The 21380-nt window shown below is 34.1% G+C and overlaps 6 protein-coding genes across 13 annotated transcripts; 4 read left to right on the forward strand and 2 right to left on the reverse strand.

The window, feature by feature from the left end:
- The first annotated feature begins 106 nt into the window (after positions 1 to 106).
- Positions 107 to 889, forward strand: LOC144469279 (optic atrophy 3 protein homolog). The gene is made up of 2 exons (XM_078179342.1): positions 107 to 248; positions 393 to 889. The coding sequence occupies exons 1-2, from the start codon at positions 107 to 109 to the stop codon at positions 887 to 889; spliced, it is 639 nt and encodes a 212-aa protein (XP_078035468.1).
- LOC144469277 (centrosomal protein CCDC61) lies at positions 887 to 3102 on the reverse strand. Of its 3 annotated transcripts, XR_013493954.1 has the most exons (8): positions 2892 to 3102; positions 2732 to 2814; positions 2517 to 2668; positions 2244 to 2440; positions 1888 to 2181; positions 1739 to 1816; positions 1533 to 1679; positions 887 to 1180 (listed from the first exon to the last, which is right to left on the reverse strand). XR_013493954.1 is itself a non-coding variant. In XM_078179335.1 (7 exons), the coding sequence occupies exons 1-7, from the start codon at positions 3055 to 3057 to the stop codon at positions 1134 to 1136; spliced, it is 1017 nt and encodes a 338-aa protein (XP_078035461.1). In that variant the 5' UTR covers positions 3058 to 3102; the 3' UTR covers positions 887 to 1133. The 3 variants fall into 3 exon arrangements, 2 of the variants coding, with proteins under 2 accessions (XP_078035461.1, XP_078035460.1); XM_078179335.1 differs by lacking the exon at positions 1533 to 1679; XM_078179334.1 differs by having other exon boundaries at positions 887 to 1679.
- Positions 3103 to 3509: 407 nt separating this feature from the next.
- Yata (N-terminal kinase-like protein yata) lies at positions 3510 to 7942 on the forward strand. The gene is made up of 12 exons (XM_078179330.1): positions 3510 to 3650; positions 3916 to 4062; positions 4134 to 4262; positions 4335 to 4546; positions 4785 to 4875; positions 4948 to 5430; positions 5630 to 5851; positions 5907 to 6159; positions 6229 to 6399; positions 6479 to 6750; positions 6822 to 6930; positions 7007 to 7942. Exons 1-12 carry the CDS (start codon positions 3537 to 3539, stop codon positions 7150 to 7152), a joined length of 2349 nt encoding a protein of 782 aa, XP_078035456.1. The 5' UTR covers positions 3510 to 3536; the 3' UTR covers positions 7153 to 7942.
- Positions 7279 to 9523, reverse strand: Gnpnat (glucosamine 6-phosphate N-acetyltransferase). 5 transcript variants are annotated; one of them, XM_078179341.1, is made up of 6 exons: positions 9289 to 9411; positions 8712 to 9110; positions 8407 to 8512; positions 8252 to 8314; positions 8040 to 8167; positions 7279 to 7964 (listed from the first exon to the last, which is right to left on the reverse strand). In XM_078179341.1, the coding sequence occupies exons 2-6, from the start codon at positions 8724 to 8726 to the stop codon at positions 7722 to 7724; spliced, it is 555 nt and encodes a 184-aa protein (XP_078035467.1). In that variant the 5' UTR covers positions 8727 to 9110; positions 9289 to 9411; the 3' UTR covers positions 7279 to 7721. The 5 variants fall into 5 exon arrangements, with proteins under 5 accessions (XP_078035467.1, XP_078035466.1, XP_078035463.1 ...); XM_078179340.1 differs by lacking the exon at positions 9289 to 9411 and having other exon boundaries at positions 8392 to 8512; positions 8712 to 8920; positions 9010 to 9115; XM_078179337.1 differs by lacking the exon at positions 8712 to 9110 and having other exon boundaries at positions 9289 to 9523.
- Positions 9524 to 9569: 46 nt separating this feature from the next.
- Positions 9570 to 13198, forward strand: LOC144469270 (uncharacterized). Of its 2 annotated transcripts, none has more exons than XM_078179328.1 (4): positions 9570 to 9830; positions 9906 to 10022; positions 10309 to 12776; positions 12837 to 13198. In XM_078179328.1, the coding sequence occupies exons 3-4, from the start codon at positions 10332 to 10334 to the stop codon at positions 13053 to 13055; spliced, it is 2664 nt and encodes an 887-aa protein (XP_078035454.1). In that variant the 5' UTR covers positions 9570 to 9830; positions 9906 to 10022; positions 10309 to 10331; the 3' UTR covers positions 13056 to 13198. The 2 variants fall into 2 exon arrangements, with proteins under 2 accessions (XP_078035454.1, XP_078035453.1); XM_078179327.1 differs by having other exon boundaries at positions 9923 to 10022.
- A 4656-nt stretch (positions 13199 to 17854) lies between these two features.
- Positions 17855 to 21195, forward strand: LOC144469275 (uncharacterized). Its single transcript, XM_078179333.1, has 2 exons — positions 17855 to 18610; positions 18912 to 21195. The coding sequence occupies exons 1-2, from the start codon at positions 18371 to 18373 to the stop codon at positions 19836 to 19838; spliced, it is 1167 nt and encodes a 388-aa protein (XP_078035459.1). The 5' UTR covers positions 17855 to 18370; the 3' UTR covers positions 19839 to 21195.
- The last annotated feature ends 185 nt before the right edge of the window (positions 21196 to 21380 follow it).

The following is a 21380-nucleotide window of genomic DNA, read 5'->3' on the forward strand; positions in this document are numbered from 1 at the left end:
AAACACTGCGATAGCTTTTCATATGCATGTTATAATTTTTTTTTCAGATTTTCCGGATGTCACGCGTACAATTTTTAATCGCAGGTGTTGGAAATATTCAGTGACAATGGTAGTGGGTGTATTTCCGGCTCTCAAATTGGGAGTGTTATTTGTTAAACAAATTAGTAAACCTATAGCGAAATTTCTCGTTAGTCAAGCAAAAAATCATCCTCTGTTTAGGACCTATTTTATTATACCTCCAGCACAATGTAAGTAAGAATATTTTTCAAATAAATTCATGTCATTTCTACCATAATGAAATCGCTTTTTATGAATGTCATTGTCAAGAATAAAGATTAAGTAATTCACAATCGAATTGCTAAATATTGTCTAATTATAGCTTGATTTTACAGTTTATCATTGGGCAGAAGTAAAAGCTAAAATGTATGTAATGAATCTTGGTAAACCCACAAAGGTTGCCAAATTGAACGAAGCTATGGCAATAGAATTAGGAGCAAATCTGATGGGAGAAGTAATCATATTTAGTGTTGCTGGTGGTTGCTTAGTATTAGAATACAATCGTCAAGTAGCGAAGGAAGCAAAGAAAGAGGAAGCACGCCTTGAACAAATACAGAACTTTATCAATGATATTGAAAAATTAAATACAATTATGTCCGAACAAGAAGCTGAAATAAAATATCTGCAGGAAGCTATTGAATCTTTATCAAAATATGCAAGACACAAACTGCCACCCAAACGTATGGCAACAGAAACAAGCAATCAAAATAATCAATTGAAAGGAAAACAAGATGCTGATACAAGTAAGGATATACAGAGTAATGGACACTCATTAGTTGAGAAAGCTATAGTATATTATCAGAACAATGTAAGAACAGACAAACTCAAGTAACTATAACTTTATAACTTTATTAACCCTCGGCCGACAACAACTTAAAGCATACATACGATAATATGGGCAAATTCGGCTCACTCAAACTATGAAAACAAGGCACATTGATAATTGAAGAGACCGCCATGCGCAACCGTGCTATGTATAATGCTCTCGCTTCATAGTCATTATGAAGAAGGAAGAACTCCTTTGGGTCAGATTTTCCTATCGTATTCTCTGTTGAGTCACGCCAAGTATTTACTACCTACTCACGCACATTATTACAGCGCCATTTATGTGGGTAAAATTTGCCTGTAACAGTCGGCTGAGGATTAGCAAATGTGATAGTGTCGGTATAATACGACGGCAGCAACAAAGAACAAATACATTCGTAATGCTGCAGTGTACATAAAAAATACTTTCTATATCACATACAGTAAAAGATTTTGTATATAATTAAAGGCACAGATTCAAACAAAAATGTCTCAACATGGTCAGAAAATATCTAATATTTTCTATTTAGATCTTTACATGTGTGATTCCTTTTTTATTTTCACTGATATTTGAGACTAAATATATTTTTTTAAAAGAATTTATGTAGTAAGTGAAATGTTTTAATTTTCAATATAACAATTATCTGATATTGCTTTATTTATAGCTTTACCATTTCACTTAAAGTCATCTCTGTTGTAATATATATATATATTATATATATAAAGTACAATATTAATCTGTCAACTCAAATGTATTCCTTCCTTTAACATTTTTTGCAGTTTGTGAATTCTTGATTCCAAGCTTTCGTAATCAGTGTCTATAAGGAAATTGTTTTTATTCTATGAAGAGAAATATATTGTTGTCTTTAATACTAACTTGAATTCTTTCTCCTGTTACATGTTTTCATATCTCGAGAAGGAGAACTATGAATTCTAAGCGATTCCATCGAACTACCTACATGTATTAATATTTTAAACATTGAATCTTCATTTGAATATTAATAGTATTTTAATGTCTATTAATACCTGATGACAAACTACGTCTAGATGTTTTGATACGACTAGATATGGAAGAAGAGCGACTTCTGCTTCGTCTAGAATTTGTATAATTTGTTCGTATAGAAGTAGAACGGTTATGACACTTTAATGCAGAGCTACCATCTCCAGGTTTTCTACCAGCAGATTCAGTAAGCTGTTGTATTTTTAACGACAGGGCTGCATTCTCAACTTTAAGTTTCTGTATTTGTTTTTGAAAAGATGCACGCTCTTTTGTCATGCTATTTTCTAAAGACTTTATAGACCCTAAAATGCGCTTTAAACCTTTCCCTACATATTAATAATATGATAGACTCATTTGCAAATGTGAATTTGTACGAAATTACCTCCATTTGAAAGCCTTCGATTCTCTTGAACAAGCTTTTGATTTGCAATCGTAAGATGTTCAATACGTTTCTGGTGGTATTTATTTGCCCCTGTTGATTGTAACTTTTCAATTTCAGCTTGTAATCTCTTAACGGTAGCTTGAAGTATTATTGGATCAGGTAGACCACAGTATTCCAAAGGTAATGGGTAATGAATTCTTGAGAAAAGACAAATTTTGTAAAGTAACAAGCTATGCAAAGATTTCAGAAAATTTGTTATTAAGCGATACATACCGATCAAATTCTACCGTATATGTTAATATAAGATACCGACGGTTGTTCGTTGCATTATTCAAACTTGAACAGGTATTACGTTCAAGTCTGCGTGTACGTAATAGTTCAAGATCCTCGAATGTGAGAAGATCCAAGGTTATAGATTCACTAGTCTGCAATTAAGCTCTGATTGAACCTCGTTTACTTTATTTAAGCAGGTAGATTATATATTTTACTTTCAACAACCCAGATTGCAGCATAGCAATAAATACATCGAAATGCTTGTAATTTCCGGTTTTGTGCGTCAAATTTTCAATATCTTAAAAGTAGAAAGAAATCTATAACCTCAAATCATTAAGTAGTTCGTATAAACCACAAGAAATTTGGTTAACAAACATGCAGCGTCGTAAGAGGACTGCCAATTTTCGTTGGTATATTTATCGGTAATTGTGAGCTCAAGATTTTTCTGATATTCCTTAAAAGCTGTCACTTTTATTTTGATGACGTATTCTTTACCACCTCTAAACGCATAAGTTGTCACTAACGATGGACCAACGTTCATACTTGAAATCAAGCATTAATATGACAACGAATGTCAAACACGACGAGATTTTTCTATTGCATATGATGCTATCACATTCTGATACATACTTTCATTTAAAGTTTAACTTTACCTAACCTTTCTCGTTAGTTATCTACTATAATTTGCTGGGTTAGGTTAGGGTCAGGTTCTAATAATAGGTGTGTTTGTGTAGTATGTATGCAATAAGATTTTTTTAATAACCACAAATTATCGGATAAATAATAGAGAATATTTCCAGAAATACGAAGAAAGACATGTATTAGCACTCTTTTTGAAATTTTACACTGATTTATATAACATCGATACCCATCCAACATCCAACGCGAGCACATTTGCGAAACACAATTTGGTTGCAGATATAGGTTGATGCGTAGCTGTCAATGACATCACGATCAGAATGTGCTACTAGTCGAAGGATGATCCTGATTTATACATCAACAAGTAGTTAAACCGCAAAAATGTGGTCCTTTTTCTCGCGCGACCCTACCAAAGATTTTCCGTATGAAATTGGTGAACAAGTACCCGGTTTGGATGACAAAAATATTTGGACATTATACAGAGCAAAAAAGAAGGTATTATAACCTGACGCAATAAAATATGAAATTATTATTCGATTGCTTATCTTGTGGATATTGACACTACGAAATACTAATTTTACTAAATAATCGAAATATAACGATTCACATTTCTTTTTACTAAAGCAGTCTGTTAATGAAACTATTTTGGTTCACATTCATGTAAAAATTCTTTGGAGAAACACTCGAGGTCCATTTCCTGAATAATTGTTCCTTCCAAAGTTGTAAAATGTATTTTCTGTAATTCAAAGTTTTTACGCAGGGTTCTACAGGTGGTGAAGATGTCTCTGTGTTTGTCTTTGAATTCAAAAGTAATAACGAGCATCTTTTAGGTTTAGCACGCTCTGCAGTGAAACGATTAAAGACTCTTAGACATCCCAGCATACTCGCATATCTAGACAGCCTTGAGGTATAATTGTAGAGCGTATTAAATTAATTTCACAATTGATAGTTCTATTAATCAGTTTTTGTGTATTTTAGACTGATAAAATGATATATTTAGCAACCGAACGAGTGGAACCTCTATACAACCGTTTAATCAGGAAATCAGAAAGCGACGAGGAACCAAAAAGGGAATTGTATTTTTCTTGGGGAATATTTCAAATTACAGTATGTACACGAGTAGCTAAAATAATTCATGACTTTTTATATAGAATGGGATTCAATTTGTATTGTTGACAGAGAGCATTGAACTTCCTAAACAATGATGGTAATTTGAGACATAACAATGTCAACTTATGGACAGTTTTTGTAAATGAAGAAAGTGGAGAATGGAAACTAGGAGGAGTTGAATATATGACAACAGTAGATGCTGTTTACAGTACTTTGCCATCAACGTTCCAATCATATTATCCTCTAGATAGTCCAGAAAATGTAAAGCCAACCACTAAATGGTAAAGATCTTTTATCAGGGAAAATGACTTAGTTGTTTCAGTAGAACTAAACTAGTTTTGTTTGTAGCTTGAACTTATTTAACATATAAAATATTGTCAATGTAAATTTTTTTATTTGCTAAAAAATGAAAATTAGTTGTGCTGCTATCAAAATTTACATTACAATACTAGCTTTTCTATATGTAAACGTTTAGGTTAATTGTTAACGCTATGAAACTGATGAATAAATAAAAAACAGCTCAGTTGACATGTGGGGACTCGGATGCCTGATCTGGGAGACGTATAATGGTTCACTGAATACGAGTACGCAACTTAAAAACACGGATAAAGTAAGAAACACAAAAAGAAATTGATAACTACGATAAAAACTTTAGTGCTATAGAAATGAATCTCTGTTTCAGATTCCAAAACAGTTACAAACAGTGTATCGGGAATTGACTAGTAGCACCGCAGAAGGAAGACCAAATCCTGCTGATGTGATAGCACGTTGTCGAAGCAATGGAGGGTTTTTTAAAAATATCCTTGTAGACGCGCTTTTATTTTTAGAAGAAATTCAAATGAAGGAGAGAGGCGAAAAGGGCCGATTTTTTTCCCAACTTGCTGGTCAGTTAGAATTGTTTCCAGATGGTGTTGGAAGATACAAAATTTTACCGCAATTACTGGCTGCCTTCGAGTTCGGCGATGCCGGTAGTGCAGTATTACCACCTCTTTTGCAACTTGGTTGCCAATTACCTGATGCTGAATATCAGAAAAGAGTTGTACCATGTGTAGTAAAATTGTTCGCATCAAACGATCGTGCAACAAGATTGAGATTATTACAGCAATTAGACAGATTTGTTGACCACTTACAACCAACAACTGTTAACGAAGCCATCTTTCCACAGGTATTGTTTATTTCTTTTATTACTAAACAATAGAAAATACTAAAAATTTATGTGGGTATCGGGACTATTTACACCCCGCCCCCATAAATAAATAACAGGTACGTAGATTCGGAAAGACGACAGGGTTTCGTGGATGCTAGAGCGGTTCCCTCCTCTTCTTTCCAAGATCCTGAATTTACTTTAATGTTGTCCGTTGCAGGTAGCTAGAGGGTTTTTAGATACGAACCCTGCGATAAGGGAACAAACGATAAAATCTGTTGTACATTTAGCACCGAAACTGGACTACAACAATCTTAATGTGGAAACGTTACGATACTTTGCTAAACTTCAGTCTAAGGATGAACACGGTGGCATACGTACCAATACTACAGTTTGTTTGGGAAAAATTGCTCAACATCTTCATCCGCAAATTAGACAAAAGGTGCTAAAATTTGATTAATTTATTGCAAGTCTGAAATTACAATGTGGAATTACAGGTTTTGATTGGGGCTTTTATAAGGGGCACCAGAGATTCGTTTCCACCTGCTAGAACAGCTGGTATTCTAGCATTAGCCGCGACGCAACAGTACTTTTTGCTACAGGAAGTTGCGAATCGTATTTTACCAGCTTTGTGCCCACTTACCACAGACGTGGACAAGGGAGTGCGAGATAATGCGTTCAGAACTATACGAGGATTTCTATCAAAACTTGAGAGGGTATCGGAGGACCCTGGGCTACGGGAATCTATGGGTATTTATATGGAAATTTATATTTGTAAATAGAGTTACCGATCTCTATATCGAAGCGATTCAATTTTAGAGGCGGATGTAAATACAGCAACGCCTAGTCTTAGTAATGCGGCAGCAACGTGGGCAGGGTGGGCTGTAACAGCAGTCACAGCTAAATTTTATCGCAGTCAATCGGACACGCCAAAATCATCGAATCCTCATAATGCATCGAGGATTTTATTAAATAAACCCGCATCTTTGGGTATCTATGATTCAGAATTTCTTTGTATTCGTATCGATGAACTTGATTTTTAGACGGTTAACACGCAAATGAATTATAGAGCAAGCAAGCAGTTCTCAAAGCAGTGCTAGTACAACAGCCACAACAAGTAGTGCGACAAGTATGACGTCATTAGATCACGATCACGAGCATGATCTACAAAATGCTACGAATACCAACTCTGACTGTGATTGGGACTGTTGGGATGCCGACAACTGGGGCGACATGGAGCAACAACCTTCTACAACCTCGACGCTTGGGACACACAATTCTTCACCATCGTCGCATTCTCCCAAAGCTAACGATCAATGGACAAATCTGGAGGAAGAACCAGTTTGTACTATTTATAAATATGCATTCTTTTTCATTTTAAAAAAGGAATATAATTTGTACGTTACATTTAGGAGGAAGAAGCAGCACAAACTATAGAAGACAAGCATGAGTCTCCCGAAGTAGTTTGGGAGGACTCAGAATTTCAACCTTTGGAAGATCTTCAACCGTTGGAACAGCCAGGTAGAATTATGTTAGTAAATTATTATTTGGTTTACGCAACGATATATATGATCGTGTGATTCTTCGTTATTCCAAGGAAATGCTGAAAACACAGTTAGTGGAAATAACAAATTAGAGGAAGCTAGAAGGAAACGTGAAGAACGAAAATTAGCTAAACAAAGGCAAATGGAAGCAAAAAGGGCAGTAAAATTAAAAACTGGTATCACTGCAAAGAAGATCTAAATATGTCGCAATTCTTGTACTGCAAACAGGTACATGATCACAATTTTAATTATAGATTAAATGTGATGAAAGTGAGATTAGTTTCTCTTTTATTAATGATTACGGATTTTCAATTGTTTTGCAACATTATTTCTTGTACTTGAAATTTATTGTTCTTGAAAAATATTATACATCCTTTCAATAAAATATAATTACATATTATTTTTACAACATGTCTCATTAATCATTCTTTTATAAGAGAACGTAAATATTTGTTAAGAGTAGTGGTAGTCTAGAATGTGTTGGCAGTGTAGTGGAGACGAGACATGGGACTGGATGATGCCAAAATCAAACTGATTCCAATATGGATTCCAGTGTCGTCGTCGTTAGCACACTCCGGTTCTCCACTACTAGGCAGCACATGCCAAACCACTACTGGTTGATAGTAATGAAAACAAAATTCAAAACTAATACTAACATTTTATAAAAATAATATAAAGTTTCTTCATCTTTTTTACATTCTGATATGCAAATCTAACTGACTTTACACAATAATCTTTTGCGATTCTTTCCAAGCGTTTTACCGATTATCATAAATGAGACTGCTCTGTAGTTGTTTCATGAGAGAATCGCATATTAAGGCTATTAGCATTATTAGGTTCACGTTTGAAGTCTAAACTTTCATAGAATGGTATCAAATTATCTCTACATTCTAACGATAATTTGTAACATCGTAAATAACGTGCTAATTGCAATACTATTTTTACTATTAATTTTCCAAAGTGTTTACCCCGATAATTGTTATCTACTACTACGTCTTGTAAAAATCCTCGCTGTAACAAATTTCCCATTTTAGTTAAATCGACAGTGATAGAGAAAAAGGTAAAGTAAACAAATTGGACACATACCACGCCACAGTTGTGAATAAACTTTAGTTCTGCGACTAATGACGCATTTGCTACTATTTTTCCACTACTCAAATCTTCTATCACAATTATATAATAGCTGCCAGTATTTTTCATTGTATGAAAACGTTCTGTGTACATAAAAATAATATTACACATTACTGCATGTGGGTAAAACTTTATCGATAAGAACATCAATTTTCTAACATACTTACTTAGAAACTGTTCTCTACCAATATGTCCAACTTCGGTTAACTGAGCTAATAGTTCAAGGAAACCTGTTAAACAAATAGAACATGATTCACAAATTTAATCAAACACTCTTGACATTCAAATTTCTTGAAACTTTATGTACCCCTATCATAATCACCAGATTTTAAAGGTCTAATTAAAAAACCTTCGATCTGGGAAAGTGACAATCGCTCCAATATATTTGCATTGAATAATTCAATCTCTGTATCTCCAAGTTTTGAACCCTGAAAATGCATATTAAAAAACTGCTAACATATGTGTCATAAACTTGATGCAATAAGAAAATTGTAAATTCGAAGGCATCATTAATTTGTTAACATAATGTTTTAATACTGCTGACATCATGTACGAGTGCTAATCTGGCATCAGAAAAATCTAATTTGATTATCGTTTACTCGAAATTTAATGAAAACTATATACAACCTGCGTTTTATTCATAGTAATTGCGGGCACAATTCCAGATCTACAATTTAAAATCGATTTTGATTTAATTCTTGTATCTCCGCGCTCCACGATACGTTGTACATATGTAGAATTCTCTACAAATACTCTGCCTAGTATCTCTGCATGGCATAAGTTGATACTTTCACATTAGTGACGCGAGTTATGTGATACTTCAATATTTTTAAACACTACGGATTAACAATGTTGACATTGAACTTTTATTCTTTTCTTATCAATAGAAATAGATAAGAATAAGAATACATCATTAAATACAAACTAGGAAATTCCTGAATAAATTGTATGTTGTACGTCGCACACGTTCCTTTCCATTCAGTCCACCTTTTGTTATATGTGAATGTTGAAAACCAGATTTCTTATCTATGAAACAATATTCTATGGTGTATATATATGTATAGTACGCTTAGCTTTAGACCATGTATACATGTATATGGGGCATATGTATAGAAAAGATATATTCCCACCATTATATCGATTCTTTTTGCAGTCTTTGAAACAATACGCGCATACCGTTATTTTAAAAAGTGCTCAAACTTACGTTCGTACAATACAGTGATCGATAGTGGATACGATTGAATAGGATAGTTTTAAGGTCTAAATAGTTTTTAAACTCGTGCCTGGTGCCCATTGACCTAAAAATATATAGACCAATGGGCGGTGCGTTAAACTGTAAAGAAGTTGAGAAATATTTTCGTTATCCCTAACGAATCTGGCTCGCACATCCCCACCATTTTATTGCGTATTTAATCCACAATGGACTCTGTCTGAGCAATGAATTGTTAGCCAATCAGAGTAAAGAAAATTTCTATTGTATCGAGCCTCACTAACCTATTAAGCGCGACCTGAAAATGCAAAGAAATAGATTTCACTATTGTACATATTCTTAGGTCCAAATGATGCCATATCAACCATTTTGAATGACCATATTTTTATTCCACACACGTCATAGTGAACCATCTTTTGTGAGTCATCTTTGCATCATTGAAGTCTTAGCTTTTCTGTACACTGTACAAGCACTACGCGCACAACACGCTAAACATACGTCATGTCTAGTACTATACATGCCTTGCATACTCTGTGGTAAATAGTGACATATTTTTCCGTTAATGCTAACATGTGATACTATTTTGACGTTATTGCATTGATAATTTATAGATTTTTTGTACTACCAGGTCAAGTGTAATCCAGTTTGGTACTATTGGTGCGAATTTACGATAAAACTTTCATGTGTGTTTATTAACTGAAAGATATTGTGATGCAGTGGCTTTACCAGTAAGTTGAAACAGAAACGCGGGAATCGTATGTAATTTATTGGCGTCCTTATAAAAATTAAAACATTTCATTGTTATAGTATTCGTAAGTCATATGGGTTTCGGTTATCATTAGCTTTATCAATAGCTAACCCTTTATGAAGTATAATTTTTCAAACATAAAAATCATTAAATTTCTTTATTGAACATTTACAGTTAACATTTGAGGAACAATAAGTTTAGCTGTAAACAAATCTGTAACTAAAAGTATTGTTAAGCTGTTCTAACTAATGCCTCATCTTTTTCAGATGTATATGTATTTTATGAAGATATGGGTCGTTATCTAATAAGGAAACGTATTTTACCAGAAGCAATGTCTCAAGAATCCCAAAAAATGCAGAAAGCGAGATTGAAATCTGAATCTGTTACTAACCAAGAATTAAAGCCTCAGGATGGCCATCGATTAAGAACTAGAAGGTTAGCAACTGAATCTAATAATCCAGGAGCAAAGAAACAATTTGGTCTTAAGGAAGTATCAGGTAGTAATGATTGTGGGAAAATCCATATGGTTACTAGGAGTACAAAGTTTAAGAAAGATAATAAAGAGCCAACACCTAAATCAGTGGTAAATAGTAAAGTAAGCAAAAATAAACAATCGAATGATACTAAAAAAAATAGAAGGATAAAGAAAAATAGTCATGACTTGAGACAAATGTCGTTAAGAAAATCTTTCTTGAATCAGTCAATGAAGTTCTCGCATGCTCATTCAAAATCTACAACACCTGAAGAGGATGTTATGTTAGTTGCAGAACATCTTTCACCTAGAAGTCGTAAGAGTCACGTATTAGTAAAGAAACTGAGTGCAAAAAAAGGAAAAGTACCAGTTTATAAATGTCTTTCACCTGAACAATCTGTATGTAATGCAAGCGAAATTTACGAGTTCAAATTCGATATTAATGATTCTAAAGAACGGTTACCAAAGAGAAAGAGAAAAAGAAATGCTGTTAAAAAGACTCAAATAACCAAGAAGAGGAAGGAAATTAGATCTAAGAAACAAGATGATCGGAAAGTTCTAAATAAAAATGCAACACCGAATAATGTTCTACCCAAAGAAGGTGACATTAAATCTAGCAAAGCAGCATCTAAAGAAAATAATGTTGAACTCGCTGATGATGTGTTAAAAGAAAATAATACTGAATTCATTAATGTTGCTTCTGAAGGCAATAATATTAAGTCTACTGCAACTGTAATTAAAGAAAGTAATGATAGATTTGCTGACATTTTGTCGAAAGAAAGTGGGAAAGTAACTATCGATAAAGTTTTACAAACTGGCAATTCTATGAAATCCATGAATGAAAATGTGTTGCCAGAAATTACAGAGAAGAGTTCGCTAACGAATTTAAAACATACAATTGAGAAACCAAAAATTACAGGACTGTCGACGCACAACACAAGCAATAAGAAGGTCACTATAGTAGATAACTTGCAAATATCTAAGTCGGATGATTTCAAGCCGTTTAGGCCTACAAACGTTTTTAACAATAAGTTACTGATTCAGCAGAGACATACACTTAATAATTCATTGTTTGAAAAATCATTATCACCGATTGCTAAATTATCTGAAAATATTGAATTGAGCAGCCCTTGGAGAGCCCCTGCATATACGTTTTTCCAAGTAAGAAATGTATTTCAAAGTACACCACAAAATAAAAAGTACGATGTATCAAGCAAAAAATGTTTGCGAACAATAACAAAAGAATCTAATAGTTGCGAAAATACTATAAAAAGAAAAGTCAGCTTATTAAAGAACAACGAAAATTTAAGTCCAGGGTATGTAAATAATAATCATTCGAAAAAGAGAAATTCTGTAATGTCAAGAAAGTTTGGTACAGAGATAACAAATATAGATTATTCAGTACAGTCTAATTTCGGGGAAGATATAAATGAACGAGCGTCAATTGAGTTAGAGAGTACACAGCCAAGTATTGAATTAATTAGGACTCAAACTAGCGTAAATAATTTGTCTCCGCTTTATAGTATTGAAAATAATATAAATAAAGACAGCAATTGTTATGCGTCTAAAAAGAATGTCATAGAAACAAAAGAAATTTGCAGCCCACCGAAAATTATTGAAAACATGCAGACGCGTGATCAAAAAGAAAATTTGGATCCTCAACCTGGCCCATCTGGCTTGCAAAAGAACAGAATTCTCAATGAGCAAAAAAGCGTATTGCAGCAATCAAACTTAAACAATTTTTTCAATATTATGGATATGCCAGAAAGTACATCGATCAGAACTCCTCATGGGATTTTCGATGACATATTATCAACGCCAATTAGTAGTAAATCAATGAGAAAGCCTAAGATATTCAGCTCAGATTTGAAGGATGCGTTTGGTTTTTGCGACGATGATTCTAGTAAAGAGGTGCCTCTCGTTAAACAGAATAGTATAAACAATGAAAACAAAAAGGAAATATCTGTTGCGACGTGTTTAAATAAAAGCAACGAAAAACCATTTGCAAGAATATCAATTGGTGAAATAAAAAATACATTATTTACTAAGAAAATAAAAAGGAATATTCAGACGTTGAGAGATCCGAAAAATGAGAGCATAACAAAAGAAAAAGTAGTTACTAAACCAAAAGAACACATACAAATTGACGTCGCAAATTTTTCTGATACGTTTGATATTTGTTCTGAGAACAGCAAAACTCCAACAATAGACACATCTGAACTGCCATTATTTGTCGACCTGGAACCATCCCATTTCATACAGGTATGTAATTCAAGTATTTCATGTTAAATTTAAGTAATTATTAAATAATCGTTTTTGTAGCCTGCAAAATACTCCTACAAACGGAAACGAAACGTTAAATCCAAATTTTCTGATGAAGAGACCGAAACGGAAGAAGAAAAAGAGCTAGTAAAGAGTAAAACGAAACGCAAAAAGATTGACAAAGCAAAGACAGAAGAAAAATATAAAATGAGTAAATGGGTTGAGGACATTAATAAAACTTTTGACGAGATAGACCATTTTGAACTTGTAGTGGAATAACAAATTTACTACCAATATTCCTGAGGAGAAAGTAAGTTTATATATGAATTATATTTTGCTAATGCATATTTTGGATCAATCATACAAGCATACATATTTTGTATTAGTGTATAAATTTATAAAGGATTGTAATTAATATTGGATTTATTTGTATATTTACTGAAAGTATTAGTCATATGTATTTTAGTTTATATTTTAAGATACCGAACACGTTAGTATATACTTTAGATTTTAGTTTTTACTAAGTAGGTATAAGACTATGTCAAATTTGATTCATGTAATATATAAAACATTTTAAATACTAACACGGTGATATTAAATTTATAAGTAATTTTTAACGGCTTAAAAACTTTGTACTTATAAGATTAGAGTTTAATACAACAATGATTATAGTAATAACGCAGTCTCTACTTTCTACGGTTACCCAGTCAGCTGCCTAACGACACGCTTTCCTTTTTCCCCTATAGGTAGCGATATGATTCAGCTTTTCACATTTTATGAAAAAAGAAATTAATTTCACTTGTAACATATTGTTAAACAACATATATTACCACATGTGTATTTTTATAAACATTCATAAATTACTAAATATTCATATCTTAAGCGTATGCCTATTCTGTATTTGGTTGTGGGTACATACGAGGCTACATATACACCCATGCGTACATGGACGCATGTTCTAACGACACTGTGTAATCATATCGATCTCAAGCAAAGGGTATTCATACACGTGTTCACAAATACACTAGTTGTACGTTTATAGGTTTTACACATTTGTGTCCTATCAATATATTCGCATAAATCCTATTTATTCAATCTATAATAATTTGCATTATTTATCGCTACTCTTTATACAACACTCCGACCAAGTCTCTATAGGTACATATAGCAATTAGCAATACATGTTCAGAAAAGGTATATTAGGTTTCTGCGAGTAAATTCGAAATACTTGTTTAGGTTACGGCGTATATTATGTATGCATGTGTATATTCCCAGCGATCAAGCAAACCTTGCCATAGGATATCACATATCGCTCGTTAGCTAAAGTCATATTACCATTATCTTTTTGAACGTATGTATCAGTACATACATATTATATGTACATATACTACATAATTTTCGTGTGTAAAATACACAATGTTACCATGATTTTGTTTCCACTAGCTGAATTAGTAACTTCTAGCTTCTTTTGTAACCACTAGCTGAATTATCGAACGTGTAACTGTGAAAGATACGGAAGTGTGTATGTTTGTGGGATAATATAATATGTCACGCAAGAAACGGCGACTTCCTAACGCTTACATTAACGTGCCTAGCTATAATTCATTATCGTTCTTCAACTACGTAGTCATTATATGAAAAACAATATATGCATGCATATGTGGCCGGATTTATAGTCCCGCTACATTTTAGAAAGACAGAAGGTTGAATTCCAAAAATATTTTGTAATAAACTATACGATCGTTTTTATTATTATGCGTAATTAATAAACAACGTAAGAATTGACGATACTCTAAAAAGTTTCTGACGTTTGCATTCTACATATACGAAATTATTCATTCGAGATGTACAGATCAAATTCGCGTTGAGCATGGTCTTCCTGTGATTACGATTACATAATACGGAATTACGTTATGAAGCGCGGAATAATAGTGGGGATAGTTTCTGTGTACAATTGAAAAGTAAGAACGGTGCATTTCGTTTCGGAATGAAACTGTGACACGCGACTCTTGACGATTAGCTACGAACAGCTATGAAACTCCGACCACTCCAACTGCCTCCGCGCTCCCGCTATACTCTATACTGCTCTATACTCTCTATGCATACATACAAACGTATGTATATAGCATGTATTTACACCGAGGGAGCTCGGCGGAAAGTAGGTTCGAAACGAAGATAGCGCTGGGAAAAGGAGGCGCATTTGTTTATGCATACATATACGACCAATTCACTCTGGAGAAGTAGCTACTACACGTGGATTTTACTGTGCAAGACAATGTCTGATGCATTTTCTTATCTATTTCATTCATTGTTGTGTTTCATGTATTTTAATGCTGTTGTTTTTGAACCTTGCGACGCCACGAATTGCTCAAAAAGGGGATGATTTGCGAAGGTAAAAATTCCACTTCTCGCAAGAATGATTAATTGTCATTAATATTAGCTATTCGATTTAATTTTCTATTAAGAACTTTGAATTATGAAATCGGCGAGAGTAAATTTAGTAGTTTTTACCGAAATTCTGCGATACCTTTTTCATAAGCAAAACAATGCGATCGGATCGTTTATGTTCTATAATACGGATCAACGGTATAAACGATATGTAGAATGCAATGCTTGTCTCAGTTATCAACATTATTACAACTTTGAAACTTATGTACACACGTTCTTTACAAGCTATATTTTTTAACCGAATTCTCCTTTCTTACGCATGCTACAAATTCACATACGTTTAAGATCGAATTATTAATTTTGAGAGCAGCGATAAATTGTAAATATAATGCGACAGGAATACACATGTAACGCAATAATATGTAAATACTACCAATTCAAAGATAGAACACAACACTCACACGTGACTAGATCAACTATAAATATGTACTCTACGTAGGAGACTCCAGTTCCACGTTCCTAGGACTTTCTTCTGAAAATGTACAATAGATTTCTTGTGTTTGATTGGTTGCGTACGTGAGCGAATATGTACTAGATGAACGAGCTTGAATTGCTTGCGCACATAAACTGTAGATATACATATTAATACATGTATGCACAGACATAATACAATTCTAAGTGTAAAATTACTTAATTGACTATAAGCATAAATAGTATACATATTTCACGGTGGTAGAGCATGAATTGCAATACACTCCATATATTTATCTTTATTTATATTTATTTGTAGCGCGCAGGAGACGGATCGAACGAACGCCTAATCGATCCTTGTTGATCAAAATGAATATTTACACAGAAAAGAAAATACAGAAAGGATATCCGTTCGTCGGCTTGTGTACGTAAGCTCGATGTTTTCAATTACGTAACAGAAGTATATCAATTAGGATCGTTAACAGCGGTGTTGGCAAATTGTTCATAATCATTCCCTATCGTTTCGACTATCAATCCATGAAAGCTCATTATTCTGAATTACACAACGCAAGTGTGCACGCTCATACATGTGTGCAGCGTGCATCGTATACATACGTACTGTATATTGTACACCGTATACTGTATACTATATGTATGTATACGATCGATAATACCTGCATCGAACAAGCTAAGGAAATCCTTCGTGAGCGTACGATTATTTTCCTTCCGAAAACATGAAAGTTCGTTTGTTATTTCATGTTGTGCGGTGGAATGATGTGTAATAATTCGCCTGACTTTACAGGTGTTACAGATGTTGTGGCCTTTATTGCGAAATTTGTTACAAGAATTTCTTTTATTACATCACGTATATTCTGAGATTATGTTTAAAAGAAACGCGTACTGCAACATTAAGTTAACTTCGATCAGGGAATAGTGATGTACGTACAGTCTTTTCTATCACTGTACACTTTCACGCTTAAAACTTGTTACTCATTGCTTCACGGTTACTAACATCACCGTATAACCTGCAGCAATGTTGTGTCGAGCACTCTCGCGAATATTAAAACCGTTTACAAACATGCATACATAGAAACCTGTTGTGCACTGTACACGACGACATAGAACTTTTATGCAGCGAATACATGCACATACATGACAACCACGGAGCCGCGAGTATCCGGTAGTAATTTCTACTGAATCGGGATGAAAATATTGCAAAATTTTTCTGACAATAATGAATCGTCGCAAGGTCATTGTTCTTTAATGCATTATTCCGAGGTAAACGTGCGTTTTGGTTTCGAGTCTAAACAATCGGCAAAATAGTTCGAATGAAAGATGTATACAGAAACTGAGTGCGCGTAATATATGTATGTTATGTACTACAATATAATTACATACATGTATGTAGCTACATTGTGAAGTAGGTCAACGCGTATGTATCGCAGCAACTGCGTTTCGGATTAGCAAACAATTTAGCTGTATCGTTTTACCTTTGAAGTACCATTACTTTTACCTAATTCCCGTTCTCCTGGTTCATGAACTTTCACGTTCATTTGTCTCCCTCAATGACGATAATAGACAACGTTCGCGGTTGTTTTCCATAAACGTAATGTTCAACATTAATACAAAAAGACGATGTACAAATCATTTGCACGTTGTTTATAATAAAATGGAGGGAATAATGATCGTATCCGACTGTTTTCGATAAGTGCTCAGTATACAAAAAGGAATATACATATGTACATACATACTCATTGTTGCCCAGTCGAGTCCCGAATGCACTAAACGACGCTATGACTGCGGTGTGTTTCACACGAAACCAGCAGAAACGTTTCTTCTAATTAAATACATAGCAGAAACTCCGTGGAAAGACAACCACTTTCTATTTACGTTATACAGGTCAGGTTTACCGGGTTTGATCGAGCATAACTTGTTAGAACGAAAATATTATGGAATAGCTAAGATACGGTGGTAAACATAACAAACCCTGTGTAGATCGAGAATCGAAGTAATAAAGTCAAAGAAGTAATGTTGTTGGCACGAATTCTCCCACCGAACAGTGTATATGTATATATATTTTAGCAAATAGATAATTCGAAGAATATAAATACGATTTATGATGTTTGCAAATTGTGACTGTCGATAAACGACAAATTTGATTATCAATCGTCATCTATCAACTACTTTGCAGTTAAATCGTATCAATTAAAACCTTTGTTATGTATCGAGCATGATTTAGTCAGAACCAAACGAATATTTCATTAATATGTATTTGAACACGCTACCGAGCGTTCTGACTGTATGGCTATCATCGTTCCCTTCATTCTCTCTACGTAATAAACATTAAATTAACGGTGGTAAGGGTGTCAGCGTGTAGAGACAAGTCGCCGTAGCTCCGAGCCACTCTGATTGCACTCGGATGGAGTATGAACTAGTATGAAGTGTGGAGAATGGACAGCAATGGACAGTATGGAGTATGAAGTCGAGTCTGAAGGATGAGTGGGGAACAGTAGTGGGGAGACCAGCACCGTCAGTGACATGTTGTACGTTTGCCCCCTCCATCGCAAACAAATTCCCCCACTTCTCTAAAACTTTAGCACATCGCGCTTCGCTATCGCACGGAATCACGGACAAATCAAACATGGCGATTCAGTCGCTATTTGCGGTGAAGGAGCACGGTTCGTTGATCGGGAGTGGATGAATAGCGGTGGCTCAGACAGTGTTTTTTAACGGTAATGTGCACTTGTATCACTATAAACCGACGGATCTTACTCAACATCACGAACATGGATGATAAAAATGACAAGACACTCATGGAGAAAGTGTCGGTCGGCATCGACAAGGTACATGACGTGAAGGGCGTAAAAGCGGAGCCGACGCCTGCGGCTGCGGCGTCATCGTTACCAGCCTCGAAACAAGACTCGCACTCTACTGGCGAAAACATCAACGAGACCTCGTTCTTCAACGGGCGAATTGTAAGATACAGTGCTCCTCTGTTTAAAACTTTCTTGTTATCGAAATGACATATGCGATGAAAAGCGAATTTTTTAATATTAAATCGTTACGTCGTACTATTTTATGAATCTGTATTCTGCTGTCATTTGAAAAATGAGTGTATACAAGGCTGTTCGAAGAGAATCATTTTTTATCGTATATAATACATAACGAAGGATACTTTTTGAACAGTTGGTTCGCGTGCATATTTTTATTTGATATAGTTTTTCGAAATGATTTCAAATCGAGATGGCCGTCTAATGTTCTTTTTTTATGTTTTAGTACGCCAAATCTATAATAAACAATACAGGAAAATTTGAGAGCGGAAGTGGTAGTGGAGAACAGGAGGGCTGTCATCATGAGGATGGAAAAGATATAGCAGCTAAAAAGAGAAAGACTCGTAGAGGTAAACCTAAGCATAGAAAATTAAAGCCATATTCAAAACAGCAACTATACTATCAGCAACAGCGAAGATATAGATCCAGAGGTCGATTAGAAAAAACTGGTAGACAGCCAACAGCACCATATAATACTACCCAGTTTCTTATGAACGATCACAGCGATCTTCCAGATCTTGATCAAAAGCTTTCGGAAGCTGTCTCGACCGATGCCCCTGCTACATTTCAGAAACCATCTGCTCCATCTCGTACCAGAGACTCTAGTTTTAGCGTAGATTCCGATGAAGATTACTTCTACTCGTCTCCAGAGGACGAAGAAGAATTTTTAACAAAGGAATTTTCAACGGCGTATGAAGACCTTCATGCTGAAAGGTTAAGTACATTGAGTAAAACAGAATTGATACAGGAATATCTACAGTTAGAGGCTAAAGTAGATTTACTGACAAAGCGATTACGTGGCAAAAATTTTCATCAATCAGAGGAGAAAGACTTAGAAACCCAAAGTAGTACAGATTCAGAATCTACAAAAAAATTAAAAATTTGTCAGCAGCGAATTGACGATTTGATACAACAAAATGAACAGTTAAAACGAGAAAATGAATCGTTGAGAGCTCGAAGACATGGTAGTCCAGTTTCTAGTGTGGATAGCGAAAGCGATAGTGACAGTACAAGTAATGGAAATAAAAGCAGATGCGATTGTCCCATTTCAAGTTCTAGTTCTAGTTGTTCCTCTGAACATGTCGAACCTGGATTTAGATTAGAGAAAACCAATTCAGCGGGTACCTTGTACGAAAGGTACATATTTAAATGATCATATTTATGATATTTATGACAGTTACAATTCCTCCCTGTAAATTATAAAAGAGCTGTTTTTATATTAAAAGTCTATTCAATGTTTCAAAAATCAATGTAAAATCCATGTTAAATATGCCATTTTTGTCCTGCATATTTGTTTTTTTAAATCCTACCAATCTAACAAGACTGGTGTAAAGCGATTCAGTTGCATTTAAGCAACAAGCTGTTCCTCTTCCTGAAATCAGTTACACAAACTTAGTCTAACATTGATCATGCTCTTTACTTCTCATATATCTTTTAAGACTGTTTTCTGTGGAAAAAAAAACATGTAAGAAATCTATACACTCGATCTTATGGAAGGATAAAATTTCTATCTGTGCAGGCATACTGCTACTTGCTTCAAAGAAATTTACAACAGTTGCACGCTGTAGTAAACACACACACCACTACTTAATCTTATTTCATTTGGTACTAATTACAATACAGTGGGACTACCTTTTCTTTTGTATCCCATTCTTTTTAAACTGCCATTTAATAGTATAGAAGTGTACAAGTTTTGTGTTTTACAGACCATCAGCTAATGAATCATAAAATATTGATATAGGCGCAACGAAAGATACAATATGATATTAAAATTATATAATTTATGTTATAAGGTATTATATATTATTGTACAATTGTATAGATTTATAATGTAAGATTAGGTCTTAGTTTATGGTCTGAATGTACAATGTATTAAAGTATTTCGCAGTTTAAATTTTTAATAAATTTCAAGTTTTTCTTTCTTTTAGTATGATTATTTTCCTGAGATGTTGCACAAATAGAACAGAGTACATACATTTTTTAGTATGTGGGATAACACGTTTATACATATGTGAAATTTACTGAGAATGATTTTCTTTTTAAATTAAGACATACCTGATAAGATTAATAAAAATGTCTTTAACATCGTGAAATATCGTGAACTTTATATAACACATAACTATATTAGTATAATTTTGTTAAGGATGCAAGAAAAAGACTCATAAAAAATGTGACTGTAATGTCTTTGCTAATCGATCGTGATTAGAAGACTTGAAATAATCGTCGAAAATTTTCACAATTAAAGATATTTAACAAGTAGAATTTATTTATTCTTATATCATTTAATATACATATAATCATTGTATAATAAGTGTTCGGTTAAGCAGGTACGGTACCCGAAAAAATATTTCAAAAGCGCGTGATTTAACCAGCAATATGTTTTCCCGCCGTTATGGCGACATCAGCGCGTTCAACAGCGCCAGAAACTGACGCGCGTAATTCGTTTATTTAAGCACTCGTTCTGATTTCTTCGAGCGCTACGGTATCTATCTTGTTGCTGTTTTGTTCCACTCTGTGTAATTGTTTTATTAAATTCTTTCGTTAATAAGTATTATTAAAAATGTTTTCTTTTTTAGATACATTTCGTTATCATGTGTACGCAATTTTATATAGCGTACGCATGCGCTGTACGTACCTTTAGTTTAGCACGATTTTTCTATTTTTCTTAGATTTTGCAAGTATTCCCGTCATTTTA

The sequence above is a fragment of the Augochlora pura genome, chromosome 4 (genome assembly GCF_028453695.1).
Source record: "Augochlora pura isolate Apur16 chromosome 4, APUR_v2.2.1, whole genome shotgun sequence".
In the NCBI taxonomy this organism is placed as follows: domain Eukaryota; kingdom Metazoa; phylum Arthropoda; class Insecta; order Hymenoptera; family Halictidae; genus Augochlora; species Augochlora pura.